Source organism: Pseudorca crassidens, chromosome 18, assembly GCF_039906515.1.
Source record: "Pseudorca crassidens isolate mPseCra1 chromosome 18, mPseCra1.hap1, whole genome shotgun sequence".
NCBI lineage: Eukaryota > Metazoa > Chordata > Mammalia > Artiodactyla > Delphinidae > Pseudorca > Pseudorca crassidens.
This window is the reverse complement of record NC_090313.1, coordinates 63,384,316-63,407,430: the sequence shown is the minus strand read 5'-3', so window position 1 is coordinate 63,407,430 and position 23,115 is coordinate 63,384,316. Positions and strand designations below refer to the sequence as shown.

General features: G+C 39.0%; 1 protein-coding gene across 1 annotated transcript in view; it reads right to left on the bottom strand.

Annotated features, from left to right (window-relative positions):
* Nucleotides 1–23,115, bottom strand: part of LOC137210905 (uncharacterized) — a 719,095-nt gene that overhangs the window by 159,393 nt on the left and 536,587 nt on the right. The window contains exon 6 of the mRNA XM_067712973.1: nt 1,311–1,394. Coding sequence (XP_067569074.1) covers nt 1,311–1,394 — 84 coding nt within the window. The remainder of the gene's footprint in view (nt 1–1,310; nt 1,395–23,115) is intronic.

Genomic DNA, 23,115 nt, shown 5'->3' with positions numbered 1-23,115 from the left:
CCGATAAGATAATACACCCTTTCTCAGACTGTAAGAAAAGAAGAAACCCAATATATATGAGTGGCTACTGAGGGCAAGGCGTTTTTTGCTAGATGATTTTCATATCTCACTTGACCTTGTGAGATGTGTTATTTTGTTCTCATTTTACAAAGGAGGAAAACAAGACTCAGAGCAGCTTCATAACTTTCTCAGATAACTCTGCTGAGAGTTGGGATTTGGATCTGGGTGAATCAAGTTCCAAAGCCCATGTTCCTACCACCATCCCATCTCTGAGTCTCACTGCTGATGTCTCTCATAATGACCAGTAACAATAGGCTACTGGGCACAGATTTTGTGTTATTAGGTACCTTTTTTTTTATTATAAAAGCCAGATCTCCTCGGTTAGTAGACTACATGCATTTTGAGGAACAGTTTCTAGCATAGAGAAGAGGTTCCCTGGTCTAATTCCCTCTTTTATGATAATACTGCATGCCATTGTAATCTATATTTATGGTTACATGCTATACTATTTACCTACTTGAAAGACACTAATGGGCATCACTAACAATCAAGCTTTCAAAAACATCTCTTTCCATTCTGTTACAGGATGGTCTGTACTGTTAAGATCTATGGGTCTGTTAGCTTGAATTTTGTTTAGAAGAAACAGTTACTCAAATCGAGCACACAATTGCCACTCATGCAGAGAGATTCTTTGACAGGAGAGGAATACACACTTCTAAAGACACTCATTGACTTTGCTGTTCTTGAGGTTTCAAGACTATGTATGATCCTTTGCAAACATACCAGAGCTATAATTTCTGAATGCACTAATGATGAATCTCCCCTTACTGAGTAGCTCTTTCTGGAAGAGTTCCTGGAGGTATAATATCATTTGATTTCACAATATCAAGTGCAGTTGCCCATACCAAAAAAAAAGATAGAATTGTCTTTTTTCATTACTTGTAACTTTTTTTAATCCAATTTTTTTCTCTGTTCCCTCCTCTGTAAGTTAGTAATCTTAGGAGACAGGAAATTTGGGCAATTTCTTAGAGTATAATCATTTCTCGCCCCCAAGTTTTAAATTGCACTTGGCATTAAATGACAATAAAGCATTGGTATCAAATAATAAGCCTGGAGAATGTCTATACACATACACACACAGCACTTTGAATAAAAAAAGATAATTCCTCTTTTTCTGAAAGTGGAGTTTCTCTAGTTGGAAGAAAAAACCTGAATTTGCTCCCCTCAACCTTTTCTCCTCCTGTCTTAGTCACCTCAGGCTACTGTAACAAATTACCACACGGTTTAAACAATAAACATTTATTTCTTACAGTTCTGGAGGCTAGGAAGTCCAAGATCAAGGTGTCTGGTGAGAGCCCTTTTTCTGGTTTGCAAATACTTTCTTCTTGCTGTATCTGGTGGAGAGAAAGAGAAGACTCTGGTTTCTTCCTCTTCTTTTAAGGACACTAGTCCCATCATGGGGGCTCCACCCTCGTGACCTCATCTTACCCTAATTACCTCCCAAAGGCCCCACCTCCAAGTGTCATCACGCTGGGGGTTAGAGCTTCAACACATAAATTGGGGGGAACACAAACATTCAATCCATATCTGCTCCCTTCTCCCTCCCCACTTTTCACCCATGCCTACAAGAGACTCTGCAAAGCCAAATTTAGAAGCCCCTGTTGTCCCCATTGACTCTTCTTTCTTGAGGACACTCCTTGGATAAGGAGGTAATTTCTCCTTTTCCATTTGTTCTAATTAACATATAACCTTGATGAATCAAAGTGGCAAGCCCCACACCAGGCTCCAGCATAGTTCCCATTCAAGGAACCTGAATTCTGTTAAGTCCCCCAGTGGTCAGGGGAGGAGAAAGAAGAAAAGTTTTAATAAGAAGAGATTTTTCATTTTTTTAAAGATCATTTTTTGTTGCTATAATATCTTATTTTTCCAGTAAGGAAAAAAAATAGTTCCATGAACATTTTTATTAAATTTAAAAATAATTTTCAATATTACAAAAGCATTTGTGCTCATTTAACTTGGGACCAATAAATTAAGGATATATCTTTGAATCAAACTTTGGGTTTTAAAAACTTGCAAAAGCCTAGTTATTCTGGGACACATAAAACAAGCTGCAGCTCTACACAGCCAGAGACTGCTAATTAGAAGGTCCTGTGATGTTTCAGAAAAGGGCTGTGCCTTTGAAGACCACTGGCAACAGAAAAAGGAAAAAAAACAAACAAAACAAAAACAACTGGCTGGATCAGAATGATGAGCATCTACCTGCATGGGAGGATCTGACTCAAAAGCATAAGAGGGGTTTTTCCAAGTCCTGCAAGAGTTTTCCCCTCTGTCTTCCTCTCTGTAGCTCCATCCCTTAAGCAGGTCTGCCAGGACCTGGAGCTGTCCAAAGGGGAGGCTGTTCCTGACTTCTTGGACCTGGATGCTCAGAGGACAAATCCCTTCCAGGCCTCCAGTCCGTAGCCTTATAATGGCAGACTGCACCGGCAAATCTCAGGGGGGATGCTTATAACAAGCAAACTGTTACTAAAAAGAGTTAGAAGATACCAAAGTTTTTAGATGATAAACGTAAAAGCAGTAAGAGTACATCCCAAGTTGCCCCTCCAATGCTGCTTCTGTTGTTCACTGGCGCTCTAAGACGCTTTCCTGAGCAGGGGAGAAAGTGGTGGGGTTTCAGCCAGCACCTGCCGAGCGGCACTTCACTCCTGGTCTATTTTATTGATGCAGCAGCCTGCAGTCTGTGCCCATGGAAATAAATCATCACCCATCACAGGCGGTAGCAGAAGAAAAGATTGAGAACTCCCAGGTGATAAGACGCCCAGATGTCTGCGCTCTTTCCACACAGTGACTTTGCATCTCTGAGGTTTCTGCTCTGAGGCCTCTGCTTTCGGAGGCCACAAACACGTGTGGTAAGAAGCAGCTAAAACCCAAGGACACCTTACCCCTCAACCCCCAACACTTAATTCCCTGAGAGAATATTAGTGGAAGTGTAATAAGATTAAGCTGAGGTTCTAAAGGAAATTATAGGTGGCCACATTCCCAAATGGGAATTTACACACCAGTTTTGGGCAGCCTTTTTAATCTGTCCCTGACCTATTTTTTCTACTAAATACTCTTGTTATAGGAGTAGCTCACCTTATCTGAATAAAGAAATGATGGTATATTATTGCCCGTATAAAGAATAGCTACTTAAAGTTTCTTATCGCCACGCTTCTTGTAAAGTAAGTAATTCTATACTGCCTTCACCTTTCTATTTGCTTATAAATTTGGAATTTCATGCATTTCATTGGCTTAAAGCAGGGCATCTCTATATTATAAACCTGCTCGTGAAATCTACAGTTTATTGCACATTTTGTAAGAAATGAATATTTTCATGTCCTTTATCCAATGAGATGAGTGTGTCTTCATCTTAAATAAGCACAGAATCTAGGAAAGGATGAGACTGAAGACTAGGGACCCAGACTCCTAGCCTGACCTTTGTTTTGTTGCAGAGGAGTGGCTGGGGGGAAAGTTCTCACGAGTGCAGCTTCAGAGAGTTTTGACACCTTCGGTGGTATGCCTGCAGCTCATGTGGAAATCCATCTACAGAATCGAATCCTGCTTTTACTCCACAAAGACGGCACTCTCTCTGCACCAGAGCAGCTGTTTCCCTATGGTGGTCGTGGAAGCCTCCATAAACACACATGGAAGTCACTGATCAGAGGTTTGTCGTGCAGGGTGAAGCTAGCTCTCTCATGGCTGCTGAGCTCTGGGACCTACTCTGCGGGCAGGAAGATTGATCACGAGGTAGTTTATTTAGTCAGAGGATCATGGGTGAGTCAGGAGGCAAGGAAATTCAGAAACCAAAGTCAAAAATGACTGTGTATAGAAGAGGAAACCAGCTGCACCTGGCAGTCTGCTACCAAATCAGAAAGGGCTGTAATGGAAAACGGATGCGTTTATAGAAAATCCACCTCCCGGCCTCCACTGGCCAGAGCTGCTGCCCTCTTCACAAGGAGTCAACGTATTAAGTTTGGCAGCTCTTGTAGAGCTTGCCATGCCAGGGAGGTTATTAAAACTGAACTGAAATGGTTTCATAACTCAAACTGGAAACAAGAGTGAGGAAAATGCCAACACCAAAGTGACAGACCAGAACGAAATGGAGCTAGATTCGTACGCTCTCTGGCTCATGTTTCAGGAGGTTCCACGTGTTAAAATAGGCTGAAAAGTTAGCTAAATAAAACAAAGTGCCAAGCAAGACATTTAACACCCTTGAAAGGGGGCTTACCAGTGAGAGAATTCCGTGATTCACGATGTTGACTGAACTGTACTTTTGGGAGTCTGAAGACAAGAATAATTATAACTACATCCCCTAAAATGTCTGTCACATGTGAGGGATTTCTCCCTTCTCTCCAGTGCTCCTCATTGATTCGAAGGATCTCAAAGATATTTTCTGGTTCTCAAGGATAAACTGACCCCTGGTAGAGAGTACCAGAGACTGAAAAAGCAGATGAGTGATGTGTTTTACTGTCACATATTACAGTCTTCAAGAGTGCAGGCCAACTCCTTGTTGGAAAGACATACTGATTTCAGAGTTACACAATTTAAAATACTTGCTAAAATTTTAGAGGTTCTGATGCTAGCAAAGTAGTTCAGGAGAGCTACCAATAGGCTATACTATTTTTCCAGGTGGTTTTGTGTGTTTCCAAATAAAGCTACTACTGCAAAAATATCGGCTATCATCTCTGGGAGGCCCTCAGCTGAGAAGCAGAAAACAGCTTTCATCTTTGGAGCCAAAATGGATGTTTTCAGGCCCTTTGAAAAGGGTAGTCACAGGCTTCATCCATGAGAATACATGGTAAGACCAGGTCATGCCAATGCAGTTCAGGGGAGAGAAAGGGCTGGGTCTGCAAAACCAGTGCCCATGACCAAAAATGGTGGTAAGAATTTTAATGAAGAAGATCGGGAATGTCAGAGCAAACGGTCAAAACTAATGTTCCTTGTGGCTTCCTGGGACAATTCCATGACTATTTTTGTTCATTTCAAAAATAGGCATTTCTTTTTTTGTTTTTTGTTTTTGTGATACGCGGGCCTCTCACTGTTGTGGCCTCTCCCGTTGCGGAGCACAGGCTCCGGACGCGCAGGCTCAGCGGCCATGGCTCACGGGCCCAGCCGCTCCGCAGCATGTGGGATCTTCCCGGACCGGGGCACGAACCCGTGTCCCCTGCATCGGCAGGCGGACTCCCAACCACTGCGCCACCAGGGAAGCCTAAAAATAGGCATTTCTTATATTCACTTTCTTTTCCATAAATTTGTATTTGCCTCTCATTCAGCAGCATATCTTGGAGGCTCTACCTTCAAAATAGATCCAGATTCAAATATTTATCAACACAAGAACCCTATGGTGGTCAAGTATGATTATATCTCACCTGGATTATTGGAGTGGTCTCCTATCAGGTCCCCCTTTACCCACCCTTGCCTCCCTGTGGTCAGTTCTTAATGCAGCATCCAGAGTGATTCATAGACATAGAGGAGGTCTGTTTAAAAACTCACCAATGGGAGAGGATTTGGGGATGAGAGCAGAGCAGGAAGCACCAAAAATCTGTCTCCCCATCTAGACAACAGATGCACTGGCAGAATCTGTCTGATGTAACTATTTTGGAACTCTGGAGTCTGGCTTGCAACTTCCAGGGAAAGGTTTGAACAGTAAATTGTAATTAATTTTTGTCAGTTTCAGCTCAGACTACAGTAACAGCTACTTATCCTCTACCCCCAGCTGCATGGCAGGCAGCTGTGCATGTGTTCCTGGAGCAGCCTGCACACCGCTTGTAGGAGCCAGGGCAGGCAAAAACTACCCTGTCCACCAAATGTTAGGGATCTGTGCTTTGATAGCTGATTGCTGCTTCTGATCACAGAGATGCAGACAAAGAGGAGAGCAACCATTGTTGTTGCACCTCCCTGCATCGTTGCAAGCCTCTTCCCTTATGGCTAAAGTAACTTACAGGGGTTTTAAAGAACTGGAACCCTTCCCCACCTCCTCATTTTTCTCTTTTTCCCCCTTTTGGGAGCCAGACATTAAGGCTAGGATGTTCAAAAACAATTGCATATATGGGGAAAATTAGAAAGTAAATGCACATGTCCAGGGAAAGGCATAGGCTCAGAAAAGACCTGAGATGATCTTAAGTTTATACCACGATGATCCTTGGCATAGAGACAGACTACAACAATTGAGAAACAAAACAAAACAAAACAAAACCCAGAAACCATAACAGAACTAGCAAACCCTGGGGGCAGGAGACAATATGATTTCCAGAGTTCCCATGTAATCAGATTCAAATGCCTAGTTTTCAACAAAAACTCAAAAGGCATACAAAAAATAAAGTATGATCCATTCAAGGAAAAAAAATAAGTCAACAGAAACTGTCCTTGAAACTGATGGCAGGTGTACTAGACAAAGACTTTAAATCAATCATCTTAAAGATATTCAAAGGATGAAAGGGAGACGTGGAGAAAGTCAAGAAAATGATGTGTGAACAAAATGGAAGATCAACAAAGAGGTAGAAAACCTAAAAAGAAACCAAAAAGAAAACTGGAGCTGAAAAGTACAATAAGTGAAATAAAAATTTCATTAGAAGGATTCAAAGGCAGATTTAATCAGGCAGAAGAAAAAATTGGTGAAGTTGAAGATAGGGCAAGGAAATTGTTGAGTCTGAGGAGCAGAAAGAAGAGACTCTTGAAGGCAGACTCTTGAAGGCAGCAAGAAAGAAGCAATTCATCACATACAAGTGATCCTCAAGAAGATAATCAGTAGATTTCTCATCAGAAACTTTGGAGGCCAGTAGGCAGTAGGCTGATATATTAAAAGTGCTCAAAGAAAAAAAGCTCTCAACCAAGAATGTTACATCCAACAAAACTGCCCTCCAAGAGCAGAGGAATTAACACATTCCCAAATAAATGAAAGCTGAGAAAGTTCGTTACCACTACACCTGCCCTGAAGGAAATGCTCAAGGGAGTCCCGCAGGGTAAAATGAAAGGACACTAGAAAGGCTAGAAACTGTATGAAGAAATGTCTCTCAATAATGTAAATAATTGTAAACACATGGGTAATTATAAAAGCTGGTATTATTGTAACAATGGTGCATAAGTCCATTTTATGTTTTCTACATGATTTAAGAGACTAGGATATTTTAAAAAATGATTAGTCTAAAAGCTAATATTATTACACCCTTGGTTTGTAACCTCACACTTCGTTCTCTACAAAATTTTAGACACCAATACATTTAAAAGAATTCTTATATTTTGGGGCACACGTGTATAAAGATATAATTTTGTGACATCAACAACTGAAAGGAGTGAGGATAGAGTTCTAAAGGAGTAGGAGTTTTGTATGTTAAAAATTATTAAATGATTACTGTGTTAAAAACTATTATTAGATCAATGGAACAGGATAGAAAGCCCAGAGATAAACCCACGCACATATGGTCACCTTATCTTTGATAAAGGAGGCAGGAATGTACAGTGGAGAAAGGACAGCCTCTTCAATAAGTGGTGCTGGGAAAACTGGACAGGTACATGTAAAAGTATGAGATTAGATCACTCCCTAACACCATACACAAAAATAAGCTCAAAATGGATTAAAGAACTAAATGTAAGGCCAGAAACTATCAAACTCTTAGAAGGAAAACATAGGCAGAACACTCTATGACATAAATCACAGCAAGAGCCTTTTTGACCCACCTCCTAGAGAAATGGAAATAAAAACAAAAATAAACAAATGGGACCTAATGAAACTTCAAAGCTTTTGCACAGCAAAGGAAACCATAAAAAAGATGAAAAGACAACCCTCAGAATGGGAGAAAATATTTGCAAATGAAGCAACTGACAAAGGATTAATCTCCAAAATTTACAAGCAGCTCATGCAGCTCAATATCAAAAAAACAAACAACCCAATCCAAAAATGGGCAGAAGACCTAAACAGACATTTCTCCAAAGAAGATATACGGAGTGCCAACAAACACATGAAAGAATGCTCAACACCATTAATCATTAGAGAAATGCAAATCAAAACTACAATGAGATACCATCTCACACCAGTCAGAATGGCCATCATCAAAAAATCTAGAAACAATAAATGCTGGAGAGGGTGTGGAGAAAAGGGAACACTCTTGCACTGCTGGTGGGAATGTGAATTGGTACAGCCACTACGGAGAACAGTATGGAGGTTCCTTAAAAAACTAAAAATAGAACTACCATATGACCCAGCAATCCCACTACTGGGCATATACCCTGAGAAAACCATAATTCAAAAAGAGTCATGTACCAAAATGTTCATTGCAGCTCTATTTACAATAGCCCAGAGATGGAAACAACCTAAGTGTCCATCATCGGATGAATGGATAAAGAAGATGTGGCACATATATACAATGGAATATTACTCAGCCATAAAAAAAAAAACGAAATTGAGTTATTTGTAGTGAGGTGGATGGACCTAGAGTCTGTCATACAGAGTGAAGTAAGTCAGAAAGAGAAAGACAAATACCGTATGCTAACACATATATGTGTAATCTAAGAAAAAAAAAGTGTCATGAAGAACCTAGGGGTAAGACAGGAATAAAGACACAGACCTACTAGAGAATGGACTTGAGGATATGGGGAGGGGGAAGGGTAAGCTGTGACAAAGTGACAGAGTGGCATGGACATATATACACTACCAAACGTAAAATAGATAGCTAGTGGGAAGAAGCCACATAGCACAGGGAGATCAACTCGGTGCTTTGTGACCGCCTGGAGGGGTGGGATAGGGAGGGTGGGAGGGAGGGAGATGCAAGAGGGAAGAAATATGGGAACAAAAGTATATGTATAACTGATTCACTTTGTTATAAAGCAGAAACTGACACAGCATTGTAAAGCAATTATACTCCAATAAAGATGTAAAAAAAAAAAAGAACTATGATTGAAGTTAAGCTGGTATACATTTAAATTGGAGTGTTATAACTTTAGGATATTAAATGTAATACCCAAACTCAACAGAAGACAGCTATGACTATACACAAAAGGAAATAAGAAAGGAATTTAAATGTTTCACTATAAAAAAAAATCAGCTAAACAGAAAAGAAGACAGTAATGCAGAAAATGAGGAACAAAAAGCTAGAAGGCAAGCAGCAAAATGACAGAAGTAAGGCTCTCGTCAGTAATTACCTTACTTGGAAATAGATTAAAATCTCCAGTCAGAAAATAGAGATTGGCAGAATGGATAAAAACGTATGATCCAACTATAGTTTGTCTATAGGAGACTCACCTTAAATCCAAAGACAAAAATAGATTAAACTAGATTGAAAGTGAGAGGATAGAAAAAGATATTCCATGCAAATAGTAACCAAAAGAGAGCAGGAGTGGCTATACTAATGTCAGACAAAATAGACCTTAACCAAAAAAGTTTTCAAGAGACAAAAAAGGACATTTTATATTAATAAAAGTTTCAATACAGCAAGATATAACAATTATAAACATTTTTTCACCTAATAACAGATTAGCAAAATATATGAGGTAAAAACTGAAAGAATCAAAGGGAGAAATATCACTACAATAATAGTTGGAGACTTCAATACCCTACTCTCAATAATGGAGAGAAAAACCAGACAGAAGATAGTTAAGGGAAAAAGAGGACTTAACACAATAAACCAACTAGATCTAACGGACGTGTACAGAACACTCTACCCAACAACAGCATACCCATTCTTCCCAAGTGCACATGGGACATTTTCCAGGATAATCCATAGGCTAGGCCACACATTAATTCTCAACAGATTTAAAAAGACAGATATTTTACAAAGTATCTTCTTCGACCACAATGGGATGAAGCTTGAAATAAACAACAAGAGTAAAACTGGAAAGATCACAAATTTGTGGAAATTAAAAATGCATTTTAAAATACCAATGAATCAAAGAGGAAATTATGAGGCAATCAGCAAACACTTACAGGCAAATGAAAGAAAAACATACCAAAACTTATGGGGCACAGCAAAAGCAGTGTTAAGGGGGAAATTGTAAGCTTTATTTTAAAAACTTACATTAAAAACAAGAAAGGTCTCAAATCAACAACATAACTTTACAACTTAAGGAACCAGAATAAGAAGAACAAACTAAACCCAAAGCTAGCAGAAGAAGGGAAATGATAAAAATTAGAGCATAGATTAAAGAAGCAGAGAATAGAAAAACAATAGAGAAAATCAATGAATCTAAAAGTTGGTTCTCTGAAAATATCAACAAAAAATTGATAAAACCTTTAGCTAGATGGACTAAGAAAACAACAGAGAAGACTAAAAATCAGAAATGAAAGTGAGGACATTGCTACTGATTCTACAAAAATAAAAAGAGTAAAAGCGAGTACTATGAAGAACAAATTGGATAACCTAGATGAAATGGACAAATTCCTAGAAACACAAAACCAACCAAGACTAAACCACAAAGAAACAGAAAATCTGAATAGATCTATAACAAGTAAGGAGATTGAATCAGTCATCAAAAATCTTTCTACAAATAAAAGGCCAGGACCTGATGGCTTCACTAGTGAATTCTACCAAACATTTAAGGAAGAAATAATACCTATATCTCTCAAAAAAATTTTTTTCCAAAAAATTGAAAAGGAGAATACACTTCCAAACTCATCCATGCAGCCAGCATTATCCTATACCAAAGCCAGACAAAGAATACTACAAGAAAACTATAGACTAACATCCCTAATGAACATGGATGCAAAAATCCTCAACAAAATACTAGCGAACTGAATTCATAAGCAAATTAAAAGGATTATACACCATGGTCAAGTGGGATATGTTCCTGAAATGCAAGGATGGTTCAACATACAAAACTCAATCAATGTAATACGTAATATTAACAGAAAGAAAGGGCTCAAACACATGATTATCTCAATTGATACACAAAAGGCATTTGACAAAATTCAACATACTTTCATAATAAAAGCACTCAACAAACTAGGAATAGAAGGAAACTACCTCAACATAATGAAAGCTATATATGTTAAAAACAGCAACAACAAACAACATATGCAATGTTGAAAAACTGAAATCCTTTCCTCCAAGATAAGGAACAAAGCAAGGGTATCTGCTTTTGTCATTCTATTTAACATAGTACTACAACTTCTAACCAGAGAAATTAGACAATAAAGAGAAATAAATGGCATCCAAATTGGAAAGGAAGAAGAAAAAATATCTCTGTTCATAGACGATATGATCTTATATGGAGAAAACCCTAAAGATTCCACAAAAATCTGTTAGAACTATTAAATCAATTCAGCAAAGTAGCAGGATACAAAGTCAACACACAAAAATTAGTTGCATCTCCTTATACTAAGAATGAACAATTTGAAAAGGAAATTTAAAAAATAATTCCATTTACAATAGCATCAAAATGAGTAAAATACTTAGGAATTAACTTAACCAAGGAGGTGAAAGACTCGTGTAATGGAAACTACAAGACATTGCTGAAAGAAATTAAAGAAGACATAAATAACTGGAAACAGATTCCACGTTTATGGATTGACATATTGTTAAGATGTCAATACTACCCAAAGTCATCTATAGATTCAATGCAATCCCTATCAAAATCCCAATGACTTTTTTTTTTTTGCAGAAATAGAAAAACCCATCCTAATACTCATATGGAATCTCAAGAGATCCTGAATAGACAAAACAATCTTGAGAAAAAACAAAGCTGGAGGACTCACATTTCCTCTTTTCAAAGCTTACTTCAAAGCTACAGTAATCAAAACAATGTGGTACTGGCATAAAGACAGATGTATAGACCAACTGAATAAAATAGAGACCCTCGCATATATTGTCAAATGATTTCTGATAAGGCTGCCAAGACTATTCAATGGGGAAAGGACAGTCTTTTTAACAAATGGTGCTGGGGAAACTGGATATCCTCATACCGGAAAATGAAGCTGGATCGTTATCTAACACCATATACAAAAATTAACTCAAAATTGATCAAAGATTTAAATGGAAGTCCAAACCTGTAAAACTCTTAGAAGAAAACATAGAGCAAAATTTAATGCCATTGCACTTGGCAATGATTTCCTGGATATGGCACCAATAGCACAGGCAACAAAAGAAAAAGTAGACAAACTGGACTTCATGAACATTAAAAAATATTATGCATCAAAAGACACTATTAACAGAGGAAAAAGGCAACCCACAGAATGGGAGAAAATACTTGCAAATCATATATCTGATAAGGGACTAATATCCAGAATATATAGAAAACCCCAAAACTCAACAACAGCAACAAAAAAAATCAAGAATGGGAAGAGTACTTGAATAGGTAGATATTTTTTGGAGAAAAAAAGATATACAAATGGCCAATAAGAGTATGAATAGATTCTCAGCATCACTAATAATTAGGAATATGCAAATCAAAAGTACAATGAGATACCACCTCACATTCATTAGGGTGGCTTCTATAAAAAACAGAAAATAACAAATGTTGATAAGAATATGGAGAACTTGGAGCCCTTTGCACTGTTGGTGAGAAGGTAACTGGTACACACACTATGGAAAACAACATGGCTATTCCTCAAAATTTTTAAATAGAATTTCCATATGTTGCAGCAATTCTACTTCTGGGTATATGCCCAAAATAACTGAAAACAGAGTCCATACACCCATGTACACCCATATTCATAGCAGCATTATTCACAGTAGTGGAAGCAACTCAAGGGCCCATAGATAGAAGAATAAATAAGTAAAATGTGGTATATACATACAAGGGAGTATTATTTGGCCTTAAAGAGGAAGGAAATTCTGACACATGCTACCACATGGATCAACCTTAAGGATATTATGCTACACGAAATGTCGGTCACAAAAAGACAAGTACTGTATGATTCCAACTTACATGAGATACTTAGACTAGTCAAACTCATAGAAACAGAAAGTACAATGGTGGTTTCCAGGGGTTTGAGGGGGGAGGAGAATGAGGGGTTATTGTTTAATAGGCGCTGAATTTCAGTTTTATGGTATAAAAAGGGTTACAGAGATGGATGGTGGTTATAGATGCACAATATTATGAGTGTATTTAATTCCACTAGACGGTACACTTAAAAATTCTTAAGATGGTAAATTTTATATTATATGTATTTTACCACAATAAAAAATTATTTTTAAAAGCCTCTCTGATGGGCTTCCCTGGGGGCGCAGTGGTTGAGAATCTGCTTGCCAATGCAGGGGATACAGGTTTGAGCCCTGGTCTGGGAAGATCCCACATGCCGCGGAGCAACTAGGCCTGTGAGCCACAACTACTGAGCCTGCGTGTCTGGAGCCTGTGCTCTGCAACAAGAGAGGCTGCGACAGTGAGAGGCCCGCGCACCGCGGTGAAGAATGGTCCCCGCCCGCCGCAGCTAGAGAAAGCCCACGCACAGAAATGAAGACCCAACACAGCCAAAAATAAATTAATAAATTAATTAATTTAAAAAAAAAAGCCTCTCTGATGACTTTCACCTTACTCAGTGTAAAAGCCAACAAGGTCCCACATCAGTGATTCTCATCTCCTAGTGGGCATCTAAGTCCTCTAGGAAGCTTTAAATTATACATATACCTGTGCTACCCCTATCAATTAGGTTTAAATTGGTCCAGGGTGGGGCCCAGGAAGAACCTGGTTCCTGTCCAACGTCATTTCCTACTACCTTCCCCACCCTCACTGCAGGTGCGCTGGCCTCTAAGCACACTTCCTCCTCAGGCCTCACATGTCCCTCATGTGCCTTTCCTCCTGTTTCACTCCTCCTTGAGCTGACACTCAGTAAGTATCTGTTAAATGAATAAATTATTCTAATTAATGCAACATGGTATGACTGATTTAAGAAGTCTGCGCCACTAAAATATACTCTTTTACCTGGTCATTTAAAATTTCTCAACCTTTTTCAGAAACTTATCCACTGCCTAAATTGAGAGACAGGTGCACTTGGAATGAACACTGTCCTGTCCTCACCATTTTTAGAGTTGGAGGGAACCTGGTAGGACGTTTCTGCTCAGGGCATTGTTTTGTAAAAATGATGAAAAGAAAGAGCAATCCCCATGACAGACAACTACAACTAGGGATTTTCTTTTGGGTCCCAAGTCTTGTTCTCATTCATATAGATTTGTCACTGTATGCCATAAGATGTCCACGAATGTTTAAATATAGAAAATATTTTAAAATTTTTATTGGAGTATAGTTGATTTACCATGTTGTGTTAAAAAAGTTTTAAATCACGTATCTTAGAAACATGCTCCCTATTTCCCATAGCCTGGGGAACCCTCAGCTGCTGCATACTCTGATGGCAAAAGTTCCCTAGACTGAGAAGCATTTTATTACCTACCTCCCTAATTGAACCTGAAAGAACTTAAGACCCTAAAAGCGCCACTGACTTACCAAGATCACACAGTTAATTAGATACTGGAATTAAAACTGGAATTTGGCCCCTAGCCTCTGGTTACAGGGCTTTCTCTGTGTGCCTATTTTCTGTTCACAAGCACATGCAAAGTCTTTATCCCATTAAACACTCCACACCACCTCACAATTTCTTTTTTTTTTTTCGGTACGTGGGCCTCTCACTGTTGTGGCCTCTCCTGCTGTGGAGCACAGGCTCCGGACGCGCAGGCCCAGCGGCCATGGCTCACAGGCCTAGCCGCTCCACGCCATGCGGGATCTTTCCGGACCGGGGCACGAACCCGTGTCCCCTGCATCGGCAGGCGGACTCCCAACCACTGTGCCACCAGGGAAGTCCCACCTCACAATTTCTAACCACATTATTGCATGAGATCAATGGCAAGGGAAGGAGGGTGGCACTAGGAAAGTTACCTAAAGCTTTTCAAGCAAACCTCCATTTTCTGATGATGAGTTGGAATTTCTGTAGAAACGCTAAGCAGGAAATCAAGTTATCTAAAATGCTCAGTAGGGCCATAGTCATGGAATGGGGCTTGTCAACCAACAGTGAACACACAGAAGGCAAAATTCTGACCTTCAATGGGAGAAAATGAGTGAATAAATTGTGGCAATATTTAAATCAAGGAATCTTTTGCTACTTTAAAAAGCAGTGTAGGAGCTCTTACTTGATTTTAGAAGAGCGCCATGCATAAGGTCATGTTAAGGGAGAAAAGCAAGTTGGAGTCATGTACACAGGATGATACTAACTTTTATGAAATTAATCAAATAACAACTCTCTGTGTATACTTACATGAGTGTGAAAAAAGTTATTAAGGGGATATACACCAACTGTTAACATTGGTTTTCATAGGAGGAAATGGAGAGAAGCCTAAGGAAGGTTATTCTCTTTCTCTTAAGGCAAGGACTGGACCACTTTCTCCTCAAGCAAGTTATTCTATTTTGAGTTCCAAAAAGTTGGGTGAATATCATTTATTGGTGAAAAATCAAAGCATTTTAATTGCCTCTTTAGAAGAAGAACAGTAATTTCATTAAGTGGAGACAGACACAAACAGAAAGTCAAGAAGGCATGGGTGAATAGCTCTAAATCCCCACCTGCTGATTAGGTCAGCTCCCATTGAGAGAAATCAACTGGGGGGGAAAAAGGAGCAACATAGAGACAATGGGGAGTTAACAAGATTCTATCCAGAAAGAAAAGTAATTCAGGTAATATCAAATGAGAACGCCAACTTCAGGTTAGAGATGGCAATGCAATAGTGCATCTAAAGTCAAGGACTAGACTAGACGACCTTGAGTGGAAGCTCTCTGTCCAGGCTGCCCACGATTATCCACGGACAATGGTGACTTGGAAAAACCTCAAAGAAACAGGTCTGACAATTATTGACAAGTAAACAGCTGAGGAGAAACACTGTCTTATCTTCTGAAGGGATGTATCAAAGCTATCTTCAGGTTTTCTGAGAACGAAAATGTATAAAAATTATAATACTGAGGTCAAGATTCTTTCCTTCTTTCACAAATATTATTAAATGCTGACTATTGGTCAGACAATATTCTATGTGAGATACAGGGGTGAATAAGACAAAATTCCTGGCTTCAGAGTGTGCCCATTCTAGTTTATGATACTGATAATAAGCAAACAAATAATGTAATGACAGGTAGAAACAGATGCCACAGGGGCACAAAGTCAGGCTAAAGTAGTAGTGGTGGATGGGTTCCACTTTGAATAAATTGGCCAGGAAGTATCCTCTGAAGAGCTTAGAGCAGAGGCATAAATAAACTGAGAAAACAAGTCACGTGAAGATCTGGGGAAGAGTGTTGAGAGCAGAGGGAACAGCAAGCACAAAGGCCTGGGCAGAACCAGACTGATATGTGAGGAACAGCAAAAAGGCTAGTAGCTAAAGTAGACAAAGCAAGGTTCAGAGTCACAGGCGATGAGGAAGGTCCTGTAGGCCACAGGGAAAGGAATTTAGACTTTGTTTTGAATGTGGTGGGAAGCCACTGGAGGGCTTTGGCAAAATAGTAACTGAACGTGAGTTACATTTTAAAAAGATTGCTCTGGGTATAGCATGAAGCACAAATTGTAGAGGAATAAAAATATCAATAGAAGCTGGCAGACTGGTGAGAAGGCTTTTGCCTTAGTCCGTAGTGGCTTCTTCAATTAAAGTAGTGATAACAAAGGTGGTGGTGAAAAATTGCTCCACTCCTTCCCAGAGCTTTGCATGCTAACAGGCAACTAATACAGGTGATAGAAAAGGTTTTGTTACTTTTCTCCTGGAGCAGGGAGTGTCTGCTCACCTTATACTTGCTTAACCAAGAGGTCTTCATGAAGAACATAAGAGATCAACTCAAAGTGACTTTTTGACTCTTCCTAGACGGAGAAGCAGCTGGCAGCTTCACTGCTGAAATGTGGATTAGGCACAGACTCAACAGCGCCCCATCACACACTCTAGGGCCAGACAAGTGCACTCATGGAGGTTACATGCAGGTGGCAAGGGAAATCCAGAAAGAGCACAGCAGGAGGCAGAGGGGGTGCTGGATCCCCCTCTTCTCTAGACTGTAAAACTTCAAGACTTCCTGCAGTCTTAATTCTTAAGAGAATCGGAGTTTTATTAGGAGGCTATGTTAGAGCCTGCATATCCTTTTTAGCAATGAGAGAAGAGCATTCATTTGTCCTCCTTACTCTCTCCTTGTTATCTCTAAGTACACCTTTAAATTAGTGAACTGCAAAATCATCACACAGACCTAAAAGGGAGTTGCAGATGTAAAGGAATGTTTAGAAAATCATTGTATTTGCACTATAATTTTTTCCAAATTCTTCTAAGTCCCTGTTTTTCCAATACATCTATAGTTGGACTATTTTAATTAGGCCATGGGGATCCATTGTAGCTGACTGATCCAGGAAGTGGACTGTGGATCTGTTTTTTTTTAAAGTAGCACATTTCTTATATATATTACACCTTCCAGGTTAAAAGCTCAGAAGAGTAACCTTACAATAGAGGGACCTCTGAGCTGGGAATGTGGGTCATAAAACCCAGTCTTATGACTGGGAGAAGTACTTTATACTCTTCTCCACTTGTTCATCTGTAAACTGGTGTAACAATACCTATCATACCTACTCCACAAAGTTGTATATATTTTCTGACCATAAAGCAAGATGGATACTCCTATATGAGAGAGAGAAAAAGTGCTGAAGGGGAATTTGCTGCAACTCCAGAAAATGAGCGAGGCTAAGTGTGTAAAGGGTTGAAGGGAAGTGATGAAGACACTAGAAGTGCTACTGATGTGGTGGAAAAGCAGGACCAGCAATGGGCAGCCAAAGAGATTTTTTTAAAGACAGAATCTGCCTCTTTTGGGTCCTAGCTGGCTCATGGGGCTAGTGCAACTTCATACAGAATAAAAAGCAGAAAGTCTCAAACTCTTACAAACTCAAAAAGTTCATAAACTCTGTTCCATGTGACCCCACATCCCTCCCCAGAGGTTACCACTGGTATCTGTTTGGGACTATCCTTCTAGAACATCCTTAGGCAGTTACAATAATATATGATGTATAACTAAATTAAACATTTGAAACTTTATTGCAGGAAGATAGATTTTTTAAGTAAATTATTTTAATAATTTAAAACTGCACTAAGACTTTTGGGACATCCTATATCTTTTTATACCATTTTAACTCTGAATTTTCGTTATTTCCGTCATTTAAATTATAAGAATGTATTGAGTACATATTCATGACTATCAACATTTTAATTAGAATTCTACTCACATTGATTATTTTTTCCAAATTGAATTCTATTACCCATATTTTAATATATGATAAATTGCCTATGCAATGCAGTTATATTTTTATATTTTGCATTTGTGTTAGAAAAGTTATTGGGATCAGGATTTCTTTTTATTTTGCCTTTTCACCTTTTCAAGGACTTATTCATTGATTACTTTTTGATTTATCATATTTTATAGTTTTGCCAAAGTGAATTTTGATCTGTATCTTTTATTTTTATAAAATCCAATTTTCCTGTGTCAAATTTTGCAGATCCAAAATTTGCCAAGATTTTACTTTTCCTATCCATATTCGGCAACAACAAAGTTCATGTTGTGCGGTTTTAGCCTTTGTCAATTTTATTCTCTATTGATTCTTTTCATCAGCAATGTTTGTTATGAATTGAATGATTACTGACTCTTTGCATTCGATTTTCAGATCATCCATAAGATAACTGTAAGCAATTCCCTCTCCCTCGAGTTTCAGAATGGCTCTGTTGCTTGAATCCTATTTTTCTTACTTTTCATCTCCCTGAATACCATTGTGGGACATATAGCAAGCAGTGAAGTTAAAAAGACATTTGAAATGCCCTGAGCTGATACAAGAAATAAGAAATAACACTGATCCGAATACATGCATAAAAAATGATATACTTTGGCATCTCTACATGCCAGCTGGTTGGTATACAATGCTACAGTGAATTCAGAACCATGCCATCTACTACCATCTCCACTGGAGGCATTAATGTGACAATGAGGTTTAGGCTGGCATCTGGAACCAATTTATCCATCAGGCATGGCAGTCTCAGTGCTAGGGCCACAATACTTAAAGGACCCAGAAAAATGTTTTAAATTCTTTTAAAATCAGATGGGAAAAATAAACTTTTAGGGTGAATAAAAGGATGATATATAGTATTGATATATTTTTCTTTATACAATACAGTTATAAAATCTAACTTTTTAAAATAAATTTAAAACATATTTTTAAAATATAATTTAAATTTAGCGGGAGGGGAGAAAGAAGCCTGCAAAAGCGAAAGTTCCTAGGGCCCGTGAAATCGAAATGTTGGCTTCTCGGCATAAGGGCATCAAATTGACATAGCAGCGTATACCACACACCTAAAGAGTGTAAGAGAATTCTTGGGAACAAGCATTTTATAACATGATAAAAATCAAGCTTGCTTATTAAAAAATACTCAACATTAATATAACCAGTATCTTCTCATTTTCCTTCCAGGGGAAGAAAGCTCAAGTACCAGGCTGGCTCAAGGCCAGATCCCTGGCTACCTTGGCCCCTGGTTGGCCCCACCACAGCTGGTCACTATAACCCATGTGGCTGGGTCTGGCTGTGAACAGAGAAGCCCTAGCAGACACATGTCTGGCCAGCTGGCTCGTGCTCAGAGAAACCATGTTTTACAGGGATCTGTCACTAGGTCCTCTGGGTTCCTTGACTTCACCTTTGTTCCTCAGCACCTGACTCAGGGACTCAGTCAGTACTGAGAGACTCACCTTAACTACTCTGGTAAGAGTGGAAGCTGATATGGAATTATACACCATTAATAGTTGTTATCTATTGTTTCAGAAAAAAAATTTTTTTCTCTGATCAAATTCTGGTGAGAACTAAAAATAACAAGATTTCTTCAGAGGAAACATAAAGAACTTTCCTCCCGCTATTTTCTGTTGGTGGTTCATTACCTTCCCTTCCCTCCCACTTTCCTCTTTGGCACTTCTTCTCCCCTTCCATGAAGTCACGCATCTGGAAAGAATTTTTAGGGTCATCAGAGCCAGTGGGAATATGCTCTTTGCCTTCTGGGTTAGGTCATTCCCATTTCTTACAATTTCTCTCCTAAACCAGAGGATCAGAGTTTGACAATTGCTGCTCGTATCTTCCAGAAACAACAGTTCCATTCTTCTACCTCCCCCTTTTTTTTCTTTTCTTTTAAAGGGCACTAGCTCTGAGTTCCCACCAATTTCAGGCCTGTTTGGACCCTCTGAGGTGATGGCCAAAAGCAGTCCCCATACAGTTAACTTTGCCAACACGCTCACATTCTTTCCATGGCAATGTCATTAAAGGCATTCTAACTGCCTAAGACTCCCCTGTTCTTCCAAATAATTCTATACCATAGATGTGACCTCAAAGTTATTCACCATTAGCCTTTGATTACATCATGGTTTGGCAATTTGAACTTTTCTTCCACTAGTTGGAACCAGGAGCTTTGCTTTGTTCAACAAATAAATATGTAGCTTCCCTTACAGGCAGGCAATAGGGAGACAGGGTGAGAGGAGGTTATGGTGTGATTAATGAACTGTTTGTTTTTGAATCAAGATAAACTGGCTAATTTGGATGTACTATGGATTTGCAACCTGATACTGAGCCACCCACAGAAGCCCTTTGGAGTTCATACATCTGTACTTCTCAACAGAAGATGCTGTCAAACAACACTTCCAAAATAAGACAAAGTGTATTTTACAACAAGCATTGGTGAGAATGTGGAGAAACTGAAACCCTTGCCCACAGTTGGTGGTAATGCAAAATGGTATAGCATACAGAAGATAGTATGGAGGTTCCTCAAAAAATAAAAAAGTAGAACTACCAGGTGATCTAGCAATCCCACTTATGGGTATTTATCCAAAAGAACTGAAATCAGGACCTCAAAGAGGTATTAGGACTCCTGTGTTCACTATAGCACTAGTCACAATAGCCAGGATGTGGAAACATCCTAATTGTCAATCGACAGATGAATTTGGTATTAATATACAATGGAATATTATTCAGCCTTAAAAAAGAAGGAAATTCTGCCAAATGTAACACCATGGATGAACCTTGAGGACATCACACTAAATGAAATCAGCCAGTCACAGAAAGGTAAATACTGCATGATTCTACTCATGTGAGGCATCTAAAAAGTCCAATTTATGAAATCAAAGCATGCAATGGTGGCTGCCAGGGGCTGAGGAGAGGAGGAAATGAGGAGTTACCCTAAGGGGCATAAACGAGAAGCACAAAGTTTCACTTAAGCAAGATAAATAAGCTCCAGAGACCTGCTCTAAGCATCATACCCACAGTCAACAATACATAGTACACTTAAGATTTCGTTAAGAGGGAACATCTGGTAAGTATTTTCGGTTTTTTTGTTTGTTTGTTTTGGGTTTTTTTTAGAAGATGTTGGGATAGGAGTTTTATTAATTTATTTATGCTGCGTTGGGTCTTCGTTTCTGTGCGAGGGTTTTCTCTAGTTGTGGCAAGCGGGGGCCACCCTTCATCGCGGTGCGCGGGCCTCTCACTCTCGCGGCCTCTCCTGTTGCGGAGCACAGGCTCCAGACGCGCAGGCTCAGCAGTTGTGGCTCACGGGCCCAGTTGCTCTGCGGCATGTGGCATCCTCCCAGACCAGGGCTCGAACCCACGTCCCCTGCATTAGCAGGCAGATTCCTAACCACTGTGCCACCAGGGAAGCCCCTGATAAGTATTTTTACCATAAAAAAACCAAAAAGATAAGAGAAGTTATGTTTTTGAGTATAGTCCTTCTCCCCAAACATTATAGCATATTAGGAAAGGCAAATAAGTCCAGGTGGAAAATTATATAAATACCTCCCCACAGCACTGAGCTACATTAAGAAGGTGGGTACCCCATCACTCAAAGTTCTTTTTCCACTGAATGATCTCACAGGAAAGACCCTGCTTTTGTCTACCAGTATGTCTTAAAGATGTTCCATGTTACTACACAAAGAGCATCCTCATACTTTTTTTTAATAGACTTAACTTTTTAGAGTAGCTTTAGATTCACAGCAAATTCATTTGAAACTACAGAAATTTCTCGTATACTTCCTGCCCTCACACATGCACAACTGACCCCACTATCACATCCCTCACCAGAGGGGTGTATTTGTTACAATCAATGAACTTACACTGACACATCATTATTATCCAAAGTCCATAGTTCAAATTCATTCTTGATTTTATACACTCTATGGGTTTGGACAAAAGTATAACACCTTAACCAACATTATAGGATCATACATAGTAGCTTCACTGCATTAAAAGTCCTCTATGCTTTTCCTTTTCATCCCTCCCTCATCCCTAACCCCTGGCAACCACTTATCTTTTTACTATCTCTGTAGTTTTGCCTTTTCCATAATGTCATATCGTTGGAATCATATGGAATCTAGCCTTCTCAGATTGACTTTTTTCACTTAGTAATATGCAGTTAAGTTTCCTCCATGCTTTTTCATGGCTGGATAGCTCATTTCTTTTTAGTCCTGAATAATACTCCATTGTATGGATGTATCACAGTTTATCCATTCACCTACTGAAGGACATTTTGCTTGCTTCAAAATATTGGCAATTATAAATAAAGCTGCTACAAACGTCCACATCCAGATTTTTGTGTGGACAGCTTCATACTTTTTTTTACAGCTATATAATTTTACATTATGAAGACATGCCATTATTTTTTTGTACCATTCCTCCACTGATGAACATTTAAGTATTTCCAGGCTTGCTACTACACACAGAGTTGCAATAAATAACATTTTAGATATATCATTTCACATGTATGTGAAAATGTATCTCAAGATAATTCCTTCAAGTGGGACTTCTGGATCAAAGGGTATAAGTATGTTGTAATTTTAATGTATATTGCCAAATTGACCTCCATAAAGGTTGTAAAAACATACCCTCCTACTGGCAATATGTGGGAGTGTCTGTTCCCCTATGGCGTCTGTTGTTCTTTCCCACTGAAACCCTTCTTCACCCATTCCTTCCCATGGCCCTTGCAGGAAGTAGAGACATGCTGCCCATTGACCCTATGCACTACCAGCCACATGTATTTCTTTTCTGTGCATTGTTGGCCTTGGTCATAGATTCAAAGACTGCGGAAGGCTGAAGAAGTGTTTGTGTCAAAGTACCTTCTGTGAATAATCTTATAATAAGTATAGGTA